Consider the following 17,923-nt stretch of genomic DNA (forward strand, 5'->3'; position numbering starts at 1 on the left):
AGAAATATATAAACAGAACGATTTTACTGAGTTACAGTGCATATCAGGAAAATCAGTCAATTGAAATAAATTCATTAGGCCCTAATCTATGGATTTCACATGACTAGGCAGAGGTTCAGCCATGGGTGGGCCTGGGAGGCAGTCGGCTCACCCACTTGGGAGCCAGGCTCAGCCAATCAGAATGAGTTTATCCCCACAAAAGGGCTTTATTACTGACAGAAATACTCCTCGGTTTCATCAGCTGTCCTGGTGGCTGGTCTCAGACGATCCCGCAGGTGAAGAAGCCAGATATGGAGTTCCTGGACTGGCGTGGTAACACGTGGTCTGCGGTTGTGAGGCCAGTTAGACGTACTGTCAAATTCTCTAAAATGATGTTTGAGGTGGCTTATGGTAGAGAAATTAACATTTTAATTCTCTGGCAATAGCTCTGGTGGACATTCCTGCAGTCAGCACGCCTCCCTAAAAACTTGAGACATCTGTGGCATTGTGTTGTGTGACAAAAGTGCACATTTTAGCGTGTCTTTTTATTAACAGGGATATAAACAAATTTGTGCACACAATTTGAGAGAAATATGCTTTTTGTGCATTTGGAAAAATTCAGGGATATTTTATTTCAGCTCATGAAACATGGGACCAACTCTTTACATGTTGCGTTTATATTTTTGTTTTGTATACATTGTGGTGTTTAACTGGATTTTAGCTTTGACAACAGCATTATTGGTGTTTTAGAACTCTCTGGTGGTTGACCAACAGTGTTACAGATTCCATGTGAACTTATCAGACTTCAGTATTTCCCTGATATCTCATGTCTGTTTATTCCTTGCAATTAGCCCGTTTTGTAGACTTTTTCAAAAGGCTTTGCTCTTTCTCCGGTCATCACAAACGTCAACAGCATTTCCCACTTCCTGTCGGGAACAGGAAACTGTGACCATGAACCTCTCTTCCTGTACTGATATAGTGCCAGCCATCTTTTATCATTGTCCGTTTCATATGCACAACTATATTGACTATTAGTCAACAAGAGAGGATTTCTGTCTTTTTTACATCTCATTTTATGCTCATTCCAGACAAATGATTATGTCCGCAGAGTCGAGCGGTTAGTGGGCAGACCGATGAGTGAAGCCGTGTGAAATGTCTCCTGTTTTATTTCCTGACACACAGGTGCGAGACGGGGCCATGAACTGTCTTGTTGAAATCTACCGACACGTCGGGGAGCGGGTGCGGATGGACCTGGGGAAAAAGGGACTGCCACAGTCACGGTACCTTCATCCTCTGTTGTGTTTCTGATACCAAGGCTTTCTGTGGGAAGTGCAATCCCCATGACCCAGTTCTCTGCTATCACCAGGGAGCCTGACTGTCTGCTTTTAGGCTTGCGCCTCGTCATAAATGTATGATGATGCCTTTAAAACAATATACTGTCTTTTGTCTTTCCAGGTTGAATGTCATTTTCAGTAAATTTGATGAAGTTCAAAGATCGGGGAACATGATCCTGTCCCCTGTCTCAGGTAAGCACAGTACTTCCTTTGCTCCCACTGTTGTACGTTCCCTCTATCCAACAACTCATGGAAACATTCCTCCCTTTCCATTGAGCTTTGTTATATTGAAACGTTCTGGTGTAGTGCAAGCAGTGCACTGGGATTATGACTATGCTTAGGGAGTTGATGGGGATCTCCTATCCAATCTGGGCCCATATCAATAAAGAATCTCAGAGTATGATTGCTGATCTAGGATCAGTTTTTTGGCTTTTAGATCACAATGCATCAAATTATACATGGCTGCTATCTTCACTTGATCACTGCTGTTGCAGAGAATTTTCCTGCCCAGCATGAAATGCCACTTGTAGTGTATTTGAGGTTTAAAAAGGCTTCTAAAGTTGGTCATCAACCCCTACGAACGTGTCTATTAATGATGATGCACATAATAATTCACATTTCCTGTTGCTGCAGGATTATTTTCCTGCTGTGAGACTCTGGGCAAATTAAGATGAGATGTATGTACAGGTGGGGATCTGATCCTAGATCAGCACTCCTACTCTCAGACGCTTTGTGGATACAGAACCTGGGCTCAGATCACTCAGAGCTGGACAGAAAACCAACATCGGAGAAACCAGTGCTCTTTCAGAAGAGAACAGTTAGTATGCACTGTGCAGTCTCTCTGCAGAAATGCAGGGCTGCAGGCAGGGGGTCAGATTCTCCTTTCAGCTGCTCTCTATTGGACATGTTCTTGGTATTCTGCGCACAGGGTAGGGCCTTGCCCTGAAGCAGCAGTATGGTGGCAGGACCGGCTGATATCGGAGCTGTGTCCCTTTGTTGCTTCGGCCGTATCATGTTGGTCTCCACAGGCCTGTTAAGTCTGGGACATAAAGGTTCTAATTGCTGTGGTCACGAGGCTTCACTTTCATCACAGGAGTTCACCCTGTAGAGATTAGACTTGAGCTGCTGTAATCTCTGCTTTTATTTAGCAGGCTGAACGACTTCATATCAAACCTGAGCAAATTGGCCAAAGCAAGGTGTCATGCTGGTTCTTTTATGGTAATGCCTCATTGATGTCATCGACCGACATCTCATTGGCGTTTTCTAGTCATCTAGTGGGCCAAAGAAAGGGGAAAACCCTTTGCTGTCGACACAGTTTTTTTCTCCCCCTGTGCGGCTCAAAGGTTAACCAGGCATAAAGGCAATGCCTTGGCCTTGCCTCTTTACCACACCAAATACTTCAAAGGGCTCCCTCTCCTGTGCAGCTGACAGCTCATGAATGTCAACTGTCCAGGCAAGTGGAAAGAACCTCTCTCTCTGCCCTGGAATCCTGTGTCCTACTCATTTGGTACCAACCCGATTGAAACGGGGAGGTATTACATCTGAATTTGTCCAATGAGAAACACTCATTTTCCCAAAAAAACATTTATGGCGTGCTGGATTAATACTGGATTTGAATCTGGGCTGGCGAAGGGAAAGGTAGAGAGCCTAGGAAGAGGCAGCAACACAAGGGACTCTGCCGCAGGCTCTTATTTTGGAGAAGAGAGTGGTGTCATTTTGTCGTCCGTGCGGTCACAAGACCTAGCTAGAGGGGAGGGGAAGGAGTAGCCCGGAGTACAGTAGGTAGACACAATAGAGCAGAGACAGACGGCAGTGTTTGTCCTTATTGCTCACTGTTACTTAGCTCTGTTTAGTGTGTGGAATCAACAGCCCTGCTATGACCACAGGAGAAGGTATGGATCTCTTTTCACTCTACAAAGTATAGCTACTGCGTGGGTAGATGAGCTATATAGTCGTGTTTGCCTTGGGATTATTAGCCTATGTTATGACTATGCGTATGGTGTTTACCGGTGGCCTCCGTAGGTAAATGAAAGGAAGCGATGTTGGTGAGAACCGCAGGAGATTTCATACAGGATGTTTCTCTTTCTTTCATTTCTTTATAAAGGAAATAGTTTGGGCTATTTATGTTACTGTGTTTTACATTGTTGAAACATTGTATGAAGATGATGTTAGATACAAGCCAAATTAGGCCTGGTTCATTTAGCTCATATTCCTCCCCTTTGGAGAACTTGGACATGTGTCTTGGTCAGAAGAAAGAGAGGAGGACTGAATGTTACTAATGTCTTCTTCCTCATCACTTCCTTGTTGCCAGTAGCCAGTCAATTAAGGTGCCCACTGTGCTCTGTGAATACTTGTGAACCACAAATTATAAATTGGGGGCACTGAATGACTGGCAGAGGTGCCTATTGTCGGTAGGGTAGAGTTACAGCTAGCTAGTGCTTTCATAATATTTAGTATTTTTTGTATTTTATTAGGCTCGCCAATTAGCTACAGGCAAACCTGCAGCTACTCTTCCTGGGGACCACACAAAACGTAAAACCTGACCTATTACATAACAATAACAGACAATTCCACTGAACTACAGAACTACATTAAGCAACATATTACATAACATTAATAGACAGGTACAGAACTAAATCAATGCAAATACATAACAACATTACAATACATAGCATTAATAGACGTGAAGTACATACATTTAAAATAAGAATACACACACTTTCATATTGTTATGCCTTAGCAATCCATGCAATAATAATGGCTACGCTGCATTCATTCATTTTGTTACAGTTTCTTGCTGTTACAATTGCAGGTCCTGATCCTAATCTCTCAGGACCAGTTGTTTGGCAAACACTGGCGAGAATCTCACAACATTAGGAATCCGTTTGGAAGTCAATACTATTCATAATGATAACGTGATTCATAGATTCTACTGAATGCAATTGCACCGAAAACGGCAATGGAGATGCTACAATTCCTCCAGCCAAGGCTTCGACCACAGTTTTTCACCCCGGCAACTGTGCCGTTCAGCTCTTAACTGAGCTACAGATGCCGTTTCTCCCCGTTGAAGGCTTCAATTGAATCCTTCACCTTCAGCAACCGTGTTGGAGTTTTCTCCAGCCAGCCTTTCAATCGAATCCTTCAAATTAGCGACATATGTGGACTTCACTCTGTTCAATAAATTGAACAGAGTTGTCATTACTGTCAGAAGGGTTTCATCTACCTCATTCGCCTTGTTTAGTGCATAGAAATGAACCAAACCAAACATTTGCCCTGTTAGTCTACCGTGTTAGTCTACCGTGTTAGTCTACCACCCTTAAAGGCTTAGCTAAGGTTTAGTGCGTGGCCTTTTGAACAAAGTCCCATGATTTTTGGAGTTTCCTCCGGTTCTTTTTACGGAGTTTCCTCCTGTTATCGTAAACTTATTTTGCATGTCCATTTTCATTTCCGCGCCACACTCACACCTAGTAGCATCCACCAGCCACACACAAAATAATAATACACTTTCATGAAACTTTGCTCTTTGCTGACTAACATCAGTAAGCTGAACAGACTATCATATCACTTGGAGCAGTACATTCCTACTCTACCGAGGCCTTGCTTACAAATGCTTTCTCTGAGCACACACTCTTGTCTTGATACCAAGGGCACATCCTAGCTTTAACTGGAAATCCAAACACCAAATGTGCTTGCGAGGGAGATGCTACAGCTACTTAGGTCCGAGGCACTGTGGACTGCTGTTTTATTTGTTTTAAAAAAGCAACTTTTTCTGCTTGCTTCAGTGATTTGAGATGGCAGGGAGTTCCACGCTACAGTATCATGGCTTCTATATATTAGGGTGCGTTGCCTTGAATTCGTTTTGGGCTTCAGGGACTAAGAAGATACTTTTAGTCGCTTGCCTTGTGGAGTATGAATGTCTGTGTTAGTTGATTGAATAGACAGTTTGGAGTTTCAAAAACGTTAAGTGATGCAGACAATTTTCTTCTCTACTTTGAGCCAGGAAAGGTCAACATGCTGTTGACATTAGCACTCTTGGAACATTGCGAGACAAGACGTGTTGCCTGACCATATTACCGGGCAGGAGTCAAGATGCCGTTAAAATCGAGCATGTAGGACTTGTTTGATCAGTTGTGGTAACCTAGTCCTGACAGTTTACAGTCTAAGGTGTCACGGAGAAGTTTAGTTTTCTCATCTTGTCCTATAGCCACATCTTTCATAACCAGATCCAGCTTAGGTCTACAGCAGGGGTCTCCGACAGGATGATCTCCAGTCCACCTATGAGTAGCTTGCCAAACAATTCTGAAAGTAAATGCAATTTTCATGTGTTTCACTGCAACCTGTCATTTAACAAATCTTGCAAGTGTCAGACAGCGCAAAGCTCCCAGCTACTATCTAATCAACGCAACATTGACACTTATCCCCACCCCTGGTTAGCCACTATCGACCAATTAAGGTCCAGCAATATTGCCCATCTGTCTGTGTGGTGCATTTGTCTATCACTCCGTGTGTAGCCAGTTGGTGTGATGACCGTCTTGTGGGTTGACAGAAAGTGTTGGGGAAAACATATCTCAATTAAATGTTATATGCAAAGTAGGCTTGCCTGGCAGAAGTATATCACGAGGAAGTATATCATTTGTATCTACTATTTGTTATTTTCTATTATTTGTTATTTTTAACATGAAATGAAAAGTAGCAGTGCAGAACCATCACTAGACCGGCACCTGTCACTCGCTAGATGTGCAATTAAAGGGAAAGTATTTGTTTGTTTTCTTCCAGACCTAAAAAAGAATTGCCTTCTGATGTGATTTAACCAATGACATTGACTCAGAACATCCAATTCCATTGTTTCTCTATGAACACTTGTATTTTATAGAGCCCCCCCTTAAGAGTTGTTTATTAACCATTATTTTACCAGGTATATTGTCAGAAAACAGTCCGCTACTGTCACGCCTTGGTTATTGTATTTTGTGTTTTCGTTATATATTTGGTTAGGCCAGGGTGTGACATGGGTTTATGTATTGTATTTTCGTATTGGGGTTTGTAGTATTTGGGATTGCGGCTGAGTAGGGGTGTTGTATAGGTTTGGCTGCCTGAGGCGGTTCTCAATCAGAGTCAGGTGATTCTCGTTGTCTCTGATTGGGAACCGTATTTAGGTAGCCTGGTTTTCACTTTGTATTTCGTGGGTGATTGTTCCTGTCTCTGTGTAGTGTTCACCAGATAGGCTGTAATAGGTTTCACGTTCCGTTTTGTTGTTTTATATTTATTAGTTATTTCATGTATAGTTCCGTTATTTGTTTCATTATTAAACATGAGTAACCAACACGCTGCATTTCGGTCCGACTCTCTTTCGACAAACGAAGAACCTCGTTACAGCTACTTTCTCTTGTAGAGTAAGGAACAGGGAAGAGTTGCAGGGGAGAGGAAAAGAGAAGAATGTTTCTATTTGAAAGCCAGAAACATTTTTGTAGCTCGTGACGTTTCATATTTTTCAAGTGGCTCCCCTGATTTAGAGCTTAAGGAATGATTTGTACTGAAATACTATGCTCTTAGATATATTCAGAACTAGTTTATTGTTGGCCACCCATTCTGAAACTAACTTCAACTCCTTTGTTTAGAGTTGCAGTGATTTCGCTAGCTTGTTTAAGACTAATGGTAAATCATTAGTAAAAATAGAAAACAGTAACAGGCCAAGACAGCTCCCTTGCGGAATTCCACAGTTTACAATGTATTAGATTAGAGAGGCTTCCATTCAAAAACCCTGTGTGTTCTATTAGATTGCCATATCCTTGATCAAAAGCTGAGGGTGTAAAGCCATAACACATACTTTTTAACCGCTAACAGATTATGGTCAACAATGAAATTGGTCTACTGTTAAAACCAGGAAAGGGTGGTTTACTATTCTTGGGAAGAAGAATGACTTTAGCTTCCCTCCGGGTCTGAGGGAAAAAATGTTTTTTCAAGTTCAGATTGAAGATATGAGAAATAGGAGCTGCAACATATTCCCGCTACCATCCTCAGTAGCTTTCCATCTAAAATGTCAATACCAAGTGGTTTCTCATTATTAATGGCCAGCAACAATTTGTTCACCTCTTCCCCTCTAACTTTATAAAAATAAATAATGAAAATTTGAATTTACATTGCTTTTCTTTCATGATAAGGGAGATCTAACCAGAGTGAAGAGAGTGCCCATATGCATGGGATTGGCTATGTGCACATGTAGGCCCCTTCAACATTCATTCATTCAGGCCACACTGGATGAATTGTTTTGATGCTGTCTTCGTTTCACTCCGATGTGTCTCATTGATTGTGAGAAATGACTCCTGAAATGTATGGATTTTCTTGCAGAAATGGCGTTCATGCTTGAAACGAATGGTGCTGCTGAATTGTGCTGCTCCTGTGTTGTCCGGTGCTCGAATAGCTTGTTCCCCGGTGAGAAAGTCTCTCTGTGAGAGAATGGCTGGTTTGTGTTCAAGTTATCGGATGGTGAAGAGGAAGAGCTAGCTGTGTGTTGATAGTAGGTGTCCTCAGGTACCGTGGAGGTTAATGGAGCCTTTTCCTCAGAGGTACTATAGGTTGAATTCCACAGTATCACTTTCAGGTTGAAGCTGTTGTTGCTCTCTTCTCAGACAACAACTGGTGCGTTTATCAGGGGGCACTGCCATCTAGGGGATGAATTAGGGAACGTCTGGTTTGTGTGACATTACTGTGTTATACAGCAGGTCTTATGTGCTTGTGATTCATTGCTGATTGTGTTGTATTCTTTTAGGATGCACTCATGCATATTGACCTGGAACCATAGACAACAATTTTAGACACAAAACCTATGTTCTTCGTCGCTTTAACGAGACAGGGTGTTTTGCATTCAGACAAGTTGTACTGCCCTTGCTCACACAGAGTCCAGGGTTTTTCTGCATAAAAAAGTATTAGGCGGGGCTCCTAAGTGTTTTTTCGGATGGAAAAACGTTTTCAATGTAAACTTAAAGGAATAAAAATGAACAATCACCAAAATTAAAGCTAGACAGTCAAGGAAAATCAAAAATTCCCCAAAAGATGCATTCAGGAGTATTTTTGTCATGGCATGGGGCCCCCATTGATTTTGTTATAACGTTTGAGTCACTCAGATAGCAACAAAAATGTCTGGAAATTTGCTTTAAAACAGCTTCTGAAGTTGTTTGGACTGTGACCAAACCATTGGCCACTCCCATGGCCACACCTACCAACTAAGGCCCGTTTTTTTAATCCAGAAAAAAAACACAGTCTTTATTTACAATGCAAACAATGCAAATCCTGAACCTAAACTATACTCTAGCATTTGCATTCAGCCCATCCTTCAGCCGTGAATTTCCCTCCATTTTGCTCTGCTGTCTGTGCTGACAAAATCTGTTAAGGAAAATGATCTTGAAGGACAGAGAATAACAGCCTGTAGATGGAGTGTGATATTCCCTCATGTCTCTCACTCTCCGGTGATGGCGCTAGGCTCACTGACCTGTTAAGATTGAATTCATGGCTCATCAGCTTCTGTCTGGCTCCTCCCACTCCCAGGCTGGGTGTCATATCATGGTGACAGAGAGGGTGTGTCCTTGCCCCCCCCCCCCGTGCTGCCCATCTGCTTTCTCTGTCGTCACTGCTCTACGGGCCGGCTCACTGTGCTCAGTAGGGGGGTGGCACCTAGAATCACAGCACAGCAAGCGCTTGTGTGTTAGTGGGAGAGAGTGTGAACTGTGCAGCAGGAGGGCAGCAAAGCCTGAGCCACGGGTGCTCACGCACCAGAGAGGGGAGAGTGTAGCTGTCATTTGCTAGCTGCCTGCAGCGAGGGAGCTAGCTGGGAGACCTGTGGAGACTGGAGACTATGAGGAAGGGGTCTGGACTGGACTGTCTGGCGACATGCTGAGGAAACTCGTCTGCAGGAGGATCTGTGCCTGTAAGCTCTGCTTCTCTTTCTTCTTGACACGTGGTGGGGGGTGGAGGTAGAGGAGAGACCCGTTGTATTAATATTAATGAGCGCCGTGGAGGAATGTGGGTCAGCTCAACAGTGTTGAGGGAGGGAGTCACCTGTCACTAAGATGAAGATTGAGAGATTGGGGACAGACAGTTGAACAGTGACAGACAGGAGAGGACAGCTGGGTACAGAGTACACGCTATGAAGTCTGATGGCTCAGACATTCTGAAGGCTATTAGTAACAATGTCTGGATTTTATGAGCTACCCTCATCACAACTGGTATGATGATGACAGCGGTATGCTCAGAGCTGGGTTTTATACCAGGCTGGTTTATTAGACGTTCACCTCGTTGTGATATGGACAGTGTACCTCATTTTAATATTGCAATGGGGAGAGGAACAATGTGAGGTAGACGACATATAACTGACGGGATGCGTTGGTGTGCTGCCCCTGCTTTGTGTGGACCTCTGAATAATGCATGGGGTTGTGTTTCATCGATCGCTGGCCCGGCAGATGACTCTGCTCCCTCCGGGCCGACTGACCGGGACTGACATGTTCAGTTCACCACTGTTTTTGGGGGTGGGGGGTAGTCACTTCACCTCCACAGCATGAGGGCGCAACCCCCGGTTACCGGAATCAGACCGAGACATTTGACTACAGAATGTACTCTGATGACCCATGTGTGTGTTTGTGTAAAGGTCATGCCAAAAGGTCATGCAGGCTGCTGCTGAAATGTGTTATTGTTGTAGGAGGGGGTGGGATTGAGCACACGGCACTGATATAAAACATTCTTTGTTTGTTCAGTACAGCCAGCATTCAAATTGTGCCAGAGTGGAAATAACTTGAATTCTCTGTTTTGCCTTCTCTCCCAGATAAGAACTTTGAAGATGATGATTCGGTGGACGGTGGGCGGTCCTCCTCTTCTAAGGGCCCGTCGTTAGGGAAGAAGACAGTGAGCATGGGGTCGTTCCGTAGGCCCAGCTCTGCTTCCAGCACCAAATCAACAGGTGAGACGCCCCTTCCTGTTCGCACCAGCAGAGTGTGTGTTGGTGATGGAACGACGAGCCATGTGTATTTTTAACATTGTCAAATTGTGATTTGCTCTTTCTCCTACCACAGTATTCCGTTCATTTGCTTCCTCAAGAATCCCTGTGTGTTTCTGTGTGCGTCTGTCTGTGTCTGTGTGTGTGCATTTCTTATGCTTTTTAGACATTATGATGACCGGATTATCTAGATAAGCCTTTATTTGGCAATGGGTAATAACAGGGCTCAGCAGTGCGAGCATTTTACTCACATATGCACATTGAATTATAGTTTAAGAGCACCAGTGCACCTAGAAAAAGGAATATCTCAAGTACTTTTCATTGTGCTCCTAAATTTCTTTGTGTGGGTCTACATTTTTCAACTTATACGTGCTCCTTGTAAAAAAAAAAAGGTCAGCGCAGAGCCCTGAATAATGACCTCTGTCCAGGGTTTGTATGGAAGATAATTCACTGTGGAGCTGTATAGTGTCTTGTACCCTTGGGACAGTGCAGATGGTGAGGATTATGTGATGATGTAATGGAACCAGAACACAGAGACAAACAGAATACAGATTGATAGAAACATGGGATATTGAGAATTGAGCGTGATATGCCCTGCGTGAATCCCATAAGGCTGCAGCCAATCCAAGATTCATATTTGTGTGAATAATAGATTCATGTTTGTGTGAATAGTAGCCCACTAGAATAGCTTTCTGGTAAAGTTAACAATTTGGCCTGGTGCTCCTCTGCTTATATCAGGGAGAGATGGTCCTAGTGCGGCTGCTGCAGGGGCTGTGGATGAGGAGGACTTCATCCGTGCCTTCGAGGAAGTGCCCGCTATGCAAGTACGTGTTCGCTCTCATAACAATATCAAAACTCGTTCCGTGCTATTCTCGCTTGGGCAGTGAAACAGGCCCTATGTGACAAGTCGTATATTAAAGGAATGTGCTTCCTCTTCAGTGGTTCTTCTTCTCTCCTCCTCTCAGCTTTTCTCTAACAGGGAAATGGAGGACGCCATGACCAAGATCAGGGAGGTGCTGGCTGACGACAAACGAGACTGGGAGCACAGAGTCACTGCGGTAAGAGACGCCCAACCAATCGGCCCTCACCTCCAGATGACTTCATCACACTGGCTACCTTCCAGTATCCACACTAGCGTATCATTTGATGCCATGTATTGGCCATGCATTCTGAGTGCGGATTTTGGATTGTAGCCACTGACCATTAAGTGTCTGTTTCTATGAAGCAGCCACGTCTATCATTTGATTGGAAGTGTGACGTCGATTGACGGCTTGCTGGTTTCCGCTGCATCTTCTTCTTCTCTAGTTGAAGAAGATGCGTTCTCTGCTCCTGGCGGGAGCGGTGGAGTTTGACGGTTTCTCCCAGCAGCTGCGTCTCACGGAGGCAGCCTTCAAGATGTCCTCTAAAGACCTGCGCTCTCAGGTGGTCAGAGAGGCCTGTATCACTCTGGGGTAAGGAGCCCTCGGGTCCTATCCTCTTACTCACGGTTTCAATTCAAATCAAACAAAACTTTATTTAACGTTACTGAAGCCATACTGTTATTACGTCATACAAACTAATAACACACACACTTTATTGTACAGCCCCATCAGTAGAAAATAAGATAGCATTCATTCTAAGTTGTCTCCGTGTCCATACGGTCCCTCTATCCTGCAGCCACCTGTCCTACATCCTGGGGAACAGGTTTGACCACTGTGCTGAGTCCATCATGCCCACTCTCCTAACCCTGGTCTCGAACTCGGCCAAGGTCATGGCCACATCCGGAATCGCTGTCATACGACTCATCATCAGAGTGAGTGAAGTTATTTACATTTGAAATAAGTAGAGTATGATTAGACTTATATATATCTTTATTTTAGGTGGTAGATCAGCTTTAATAGTGCAGATAGATTGTAGCTTCCATCAATGTAATTGTGTGCATCATATATATATATATATATATATATATATATACATATATATACATATATATACATACATCTATTTCTGATGTCCATCCTCTAACCTCCACCTCTCCCATCTATTTCTGATGTCCTTCCTCTAACCTGCACCTCTCCCATCTATTTCTGATGTCCTTCCTCTAACCTGCACCTCTCCCAATTATTTCTGATGTCCTTCCTCTAACCTGCACCTCTCCCATCTATTTCTGATGTCCTTCCTCTAACCTCCACCTCTCCCATCTATTTCTGATGTTCATCCAGTTTGATTTCAATTTGCCACATGTGTGTACATTCTACAGACACAGTTTATTTTACATTTGTTATCTTGTTGTTTATTAGTCCCACCAGTTGAATTGAGTTGAGTTTGAATTGAGCTGTGTGGTTCAGTTGAGTTGAGTTTGAATTGAGCTGGGTGGTTCAGTTGAGTTGAGTTTGAATTGAGCTGGGTGGTTCAGTTGAGTTGAGCGTCAGTCAGACAAAATGGCCGAGTGGCTAGCCTTTCTTTGTTTAGAACACTAACTCACATTTTTCCTACCCGAGGGCTGCAAACGACATTCCACTGCATTCCGATGTGGGCGTTCATTGTTGGTCGTTGCTTGCGATTGTTCTCCAAAGATGCCTCGTGTGTTCCTCACTCAATCTGTACTAGAGCAGCTAGTAACTGAACGGGTATAAAACTGGACCAGTGATACGAGGATGACTATATTTCTGTCTTCCAGCATACACACTACCCTCGTCTCATTCCTATCGTGACCGGCAGCTGCCAGTCCAAATCTGTGGCCGTGAGAAGGTAAACCAACAAATTGCCTCAAAGACTTATCCCTAATCACACTCGAGCATGAGCGCCTGTTTGTTTTCCCTGACTGTCTTCTTGTTCTATTCCCAGGCGCAGTTTTGAGTTCTTGGACCTCTTGCTGCAGGAGTGGCAGACCAGCTCTCTAGAGAGGTTCGCTTAAATGGCTGCTACTAGACAGGCCTATGAACTCATACTTAGAATCGTCCCCCCTCCTCAACAACTCAGTGTTGTATTGCCATGTTGTAGGTAGCCACTGTACTGTAAACCTTTTTTCAAGCCACTGCCCAGTGAGTTTGTGATGAGCCCGTCCAGGTAACATGAAACTACGTTGTTGTCAGTGACTGGCTCCTCATCTCAGCAGTTTCCATGGCAATGCCAGGGAGGGATATCTATCCCATAAAAGCACACTGTGCTTCATCATTGTGGTGAAACCAAATCTCTGACTGGGATGTCAGGGGAGCTCTCTTGTCGCCTTCTCATTGATTTACTCTGCGTCCCAAATGGCACCGTATTCCCTATATCGTGCACTGCTTTTGACTAGGCCCCATGGGCACTACTTTTGACCAGAGCCCTATGGGCCCTGGTCGAAAGCAGTGCACTATATAGGGAATAGGGTGCCATAGGGCTCTGGTCAAAAGCAGTGCGCTATATAGGGAATAGCGTTGGCATTTGGGACGTAGCCGTAGCTTTTTATGCTGTGGTGGTTTTGGTGGAGAGGAGGGTGTTGGGATGCTGCAGGCAGAGAGAATGAAGCTGGTGTTCCTACTCTTGATCCCTCACAGGAATGTAGCTGTTTTGACAGAGACCATCAAGAAAGGAGTCCATGATGCAGACTCCGAGGCCAGATCAGTGGCCAGGAAGTAAGTCACTCTCACACTATGTCGGACATGCATTAACCATGTTCCTATTTGAAAATATGAGTTCACCAACATCGCATGTCGTCACAGTAAGAACTTTTCCTCCGCATTTTGATGTTTTATCTGCCAACCTGAAACATTGCCCCGTTGACGACAGGCTGTGTCACTGTTTCTGGGCCTCTGTTCTCTTTGTCGTGTTGTGCAGGTGCTACTGGACGTTCCACTGCCACTTCAGCCGGGAGGCGGAGCAGCTGTTCCAGGCTCTAGAGTCGTCCTATCAGAAGGCTCTCCAGTCCCACATGAAGAGTTCTGACAGCATCCTGTCCCTCCATGCCTCAGACCGCTCCTCCTCCTCCTCACAGGAGAGCCTCAAGTGAGACACTCCACCCGTTCTTTCCTTCTCGCCCTCTGTCTCCCTGTCTCCGTCCTTTTCTCCATGTCTCTCGTACTTGGCAGTCTCTGTCTTTCTTTCTCTCCATGTCTCTTACTTGGCACTCTGTCTTTCTCTATAATTTTCTGTCTCTCGCTCTCTCTATCTCTCTCGAGTAGTGCTCTGTCTCTCTCTCTAGTGCTCTGTCTCTCTCTCTCTCTCTCTCTCTCTCTCTCTCTGTCTCTCTCTCTCTCTCTCTCTCTCTCTCTCTCTCTCTCTCTCTCTCTCTCTCTCTCTCTCTCTCTCTCTCTCTCTCTCTCTCTCAATTCAATTCAATTCAAGGGCTTTATTGGCATGGGAAACATGTGTTAACATTGCCAAAGCAAGTGAGGTAGATAATATATAAAGTGAATATATAAAGTGAAATAACAATAAAAATTAACAGTAAACATTACACATACAGAAGTTTCAAAACAATAAAGACATTACAAATGTCATATTATATATACAGTGTTTTAACAATGTACAAATGGTTAAAGGACACAAGATAACATAAATAAGCATAAATATGGGTTGTATTTACAATGGTGTGTGTTCTTCACTGGTTGCCCTTTTCTCGTGGCAACAGGTCACAAATCTTGCTGCTCTGATGGCACACTGTGGAATTTCACCCAGTATATATGGGAGTTTTTTTAAATTGGATTTGTTTTCGAATACTTTGTGGATCTGTGTAATCTAAGGGAAATATGTCTCTCTAATATGGTCATACATTGGGCAGGAGGTTAGGAAGTGCAGCTCAGTTTCCACCTCATTTTGTGGGCAGTGAGCACATAGCCTGTCATCTCTTGAGAGCCATGTCTGCCTACGGCGGCCTTTCTCAATAGCAAGGCTATGAGTCTGTAAATAGTCAAAGCTTTCCTTAATTTTGGGTCAGTCACAGTGGTCAGGTATTCTGCCGCTTTGTACTCTCTGTGTAGGGCCACTCTCTCTCTCTCTCTCTCTCTCTCTCTCTCTCTCTGTCTGTCTGTCTGTCTGTCTGTCTGTCTGTCTGTCTGTCTGTCTGTCTGTCTGTCTGTCTGTCTGTGATCTGAGAAGTAGTAGAATTGAAGGAGTATTGATCTTAGTCAGTCAGGTTAATCACTGTTTATCTCTGTCTGTCTCCACAGCCGCCCTCAGTCTGCCAAGAGCTCCATGGGAAACACCGTGACCAGGAGTAAGGACTGTCATTACATCACTGTCATTACATCACTGTCATTAGTACCGCTAACGTTAGTACCGCTGACGTTACTAACGCTGACGTTACTACCGCCGACGTTACTACCGCCGACGTTACTACCGCCGACGTTACTACCGCCGACGTTACTACCGCAGACGTTACTACCGCAGACGTTATTACCGCAGACGTTACTACCGCAGACGTTACTACCGCTGACGTTAGTACCGCTGACGTTATTACCGCTGACGTTACTACCGCTGACGTTACTACCGCTGACGTTAGTACCGCTGACGTTACTACCGCTGACGTTATTACCGCAGACGTTACTACCGCTGACGTTAGTACCGCTGACGTTATTACCGCAGACATTAGTACCGCTAACGCTACTACCGCTGACGTTATTACCGCAGACGTTACTACCGCTGACGTTACTACCGCTGACGTTACTACCGCAGACGTTACTACCGCTGACGTTACTACCGTTGACGTTACTACCGCTGACGTTACTATCGCAGACGTTAGTACCGCTGACGTTATTACCGCAGACGTTGCTACCGCTGACGTTACTACCGCAGACGTTACTACCGCTGACGTTACTACCGCTGACGTTACTACCGCTGACGTTAGTACCGCTGACGTTAGTACCGCTGACGTTACTACCGCTGACGTTACTACCGCTGACTTTACTATCGCAGACGTTAGTACCGCTGACGTTCCTACCGCAGACATTAGTACCGCTGACGTTACTACCGCTGACGTTACTACCGCTGACTTTACTATCGCAGACGTTAGTACCGCTGACGTTCCTACCGCTGACGTTACTACCGCTGACGTTATTACCGCTGACGTTATTACCGCTGACTTTACTATCGCAGACGTTAGTACCGCTGACGTTCCTACCGCAGACATTAGTACCGCTGACGTTAGTACCGCTGACGTTACTACCGCTGACGTTACTACCGCTGACTTTACTATCGCAGACGTTAGTACCGCTGACGTTCCTACCGCTGACGTTACTACCGCTGACGTTATTACCTCAGACGTTACTACCGCTGACGTTAGTACCGCTGACGTTACTACCGCAGACGTTACTACCGCTGACGTTACTACCGCAGACGTTACTACCGCTGACGTTATTACCGCTGACGTTACTACCGCTGACGTTACTACCGCTGACGTTAGTACCGCTGACGTTACTACCGCTGACGTTATTACCGCAGACGTTACTACCGCTGACGTTAGTACCGCTGACGTTATTACCGCAGACGTTACTACCGCTGACGCTACTACCGCTGACGTTATTACCGCAGACGTTACTACCGCTGACGTTACTACCGCTGACGTTACTACCGTTAGACGCGTTACTACGCTGACGTTACTACGCTGACGTTATTACCGCTGACTTTACTACCGCTGACGTTATTACCGCTGACGTTACTACCGCTGACGTTACTACCGCTGACGTTACTACCGCTGACGTTATTACCGCAGACGTTACTACCGCAGACGTTACTACCGCTGACGTTACTACCGCTGACATTAGTACCGCTGACGTTCCTACCGCTGACGTTACTACCGCTGACGTTACTACCGCTGACGTTATTACCGCTGACGTTATTACCGCTGACTTTACTATCGCAGACGTTAGTACCGCTGACGTTCCTACCGCAGACATTAGTACCGCTGACGTTACTACCGCTGACGTTACTACCGCAGACATTACTACCGCAGACGTTACTACCGCTGACTTTACTATCGCAGACGTTAGTACCGCTGACGTTCCTACCGCTGACGTTACTACCGCTGACGTTACTACCGCTGACGTTATTACCGCTGACGTTATTACCGCTGACTTTACTATCGCAGACGTTAGTACCGCTGACGTTCCTACCGCAGACATTAGTACCGCTGACGTTAGTACCGCTGACGTTACTACCGCTGACGTTACTACCGCTGACTTTACTATCGCAGACGTTAGTACCGCTGACGTTCCTACCGCTGACGTTACTACCGCTGACGTTACTACCGCTGACGTTACTACCGCTGACGTTATTACCGCTGACGTTACTACCGCTGACGTTATTACCTCTGACGTTACTACCGCTGACGTTATTACCGCTGACGTTACTACCGCTGACGTTATTACCGCTGACGTTATTACCGCTGACGTTATTACCGCTGACTTTACTATCGCTGACGTTACTACCGCTGACGTTATTACCGCTGACGTTACTACCGCTGACGTTACTACCGCTGACGTTATTACCGCTGACTTTACTACCGCTGACGTTACTACCGCTGACGTTATTACCGCTGACTTTACTACCGCTGACGTTATTACCGCTGACTTTACTATCGCAGACGTTATTACCGCTGACGTTACTACCGCTGACGTTACTACCGCTGACGTTACTACCGCTGGCGTTATTACTACGCTGACGTTATACC

General features: G+C 45.0%; 1 protein-coding gene across 6 annotated transcripts in view; it reads left to right on the forward strand.

Annotated features, from left to right (window-relative positions):
- The window catches only part of LOC135543544 (CLIP-associating protein 1-B-like), a 70,300-nt gene that overhangs the window by 4,504 nt on the left and 47,873 nt on the right, over positions 1-17,923 (forward strand). For all 6 annotated transcript variants that reach the window (XM_064970887.1, XM_064970889.1, XM_064970888.1 and 3 more), the window contains exons 7-18: positions 1,162-1,259; positions 1,435-1,505; positions 10,126-10,260; positions 11,035-11,120; positions 11,262-11,354; positions 11,602-11,747; positions 11,953-12,088; positions 12,956-13,026; positions 13,123-13,182; positions 13,815-13,892; positions 14,095-14,262; positions 15,426-15,472. In XM_064970887.1, coding sequence (XP_064826959.1) covers positions 1,162-1,259; positions 1,435-1,505; positions 10,126-10,260; positions 11,035-11,120; positions 11,262-11,354; positions 11,602-11,747; positions 11,953-12,088; positions 12,956-13,026; positions 13,123-13,182; positions 13,815-13,892; positions 14,095-14,262; positions 15,426-15,472 — 1,189 coding nt within the window. The remainder of the gene's footprint in view (positions 1-1,161; positions 1,260-1,434; positions 1,506-10,125; positions 10,261-11,034; positions 11,121-11,261; positions 11,355-11,601; positions 11,748-11,952; positions 12,089-12,955; positions 13,027-13,122; positions 13,183-13,814; positions 13,893-14,094; positions 14,263-15,425; positions 15,473-17,923) is intronic.

Source organism: Oncorhynchus masou, chromosome 7, assembly GCF_036934945.1.
Source record: "Oncorhynchus masou masou isolate Uvic2021 chromosome 7, UVic_Omas_1.1, whole genome shotgun sequence".
In the NCBI taxonomy this organism is placed as follows: domain Eukaryota; kingdom Metazoa; phylum Chordata; class Actinopteri; order Salmoniformes; family Salmonidae; genus Oncorhynchus; species Oncorhynchus masou.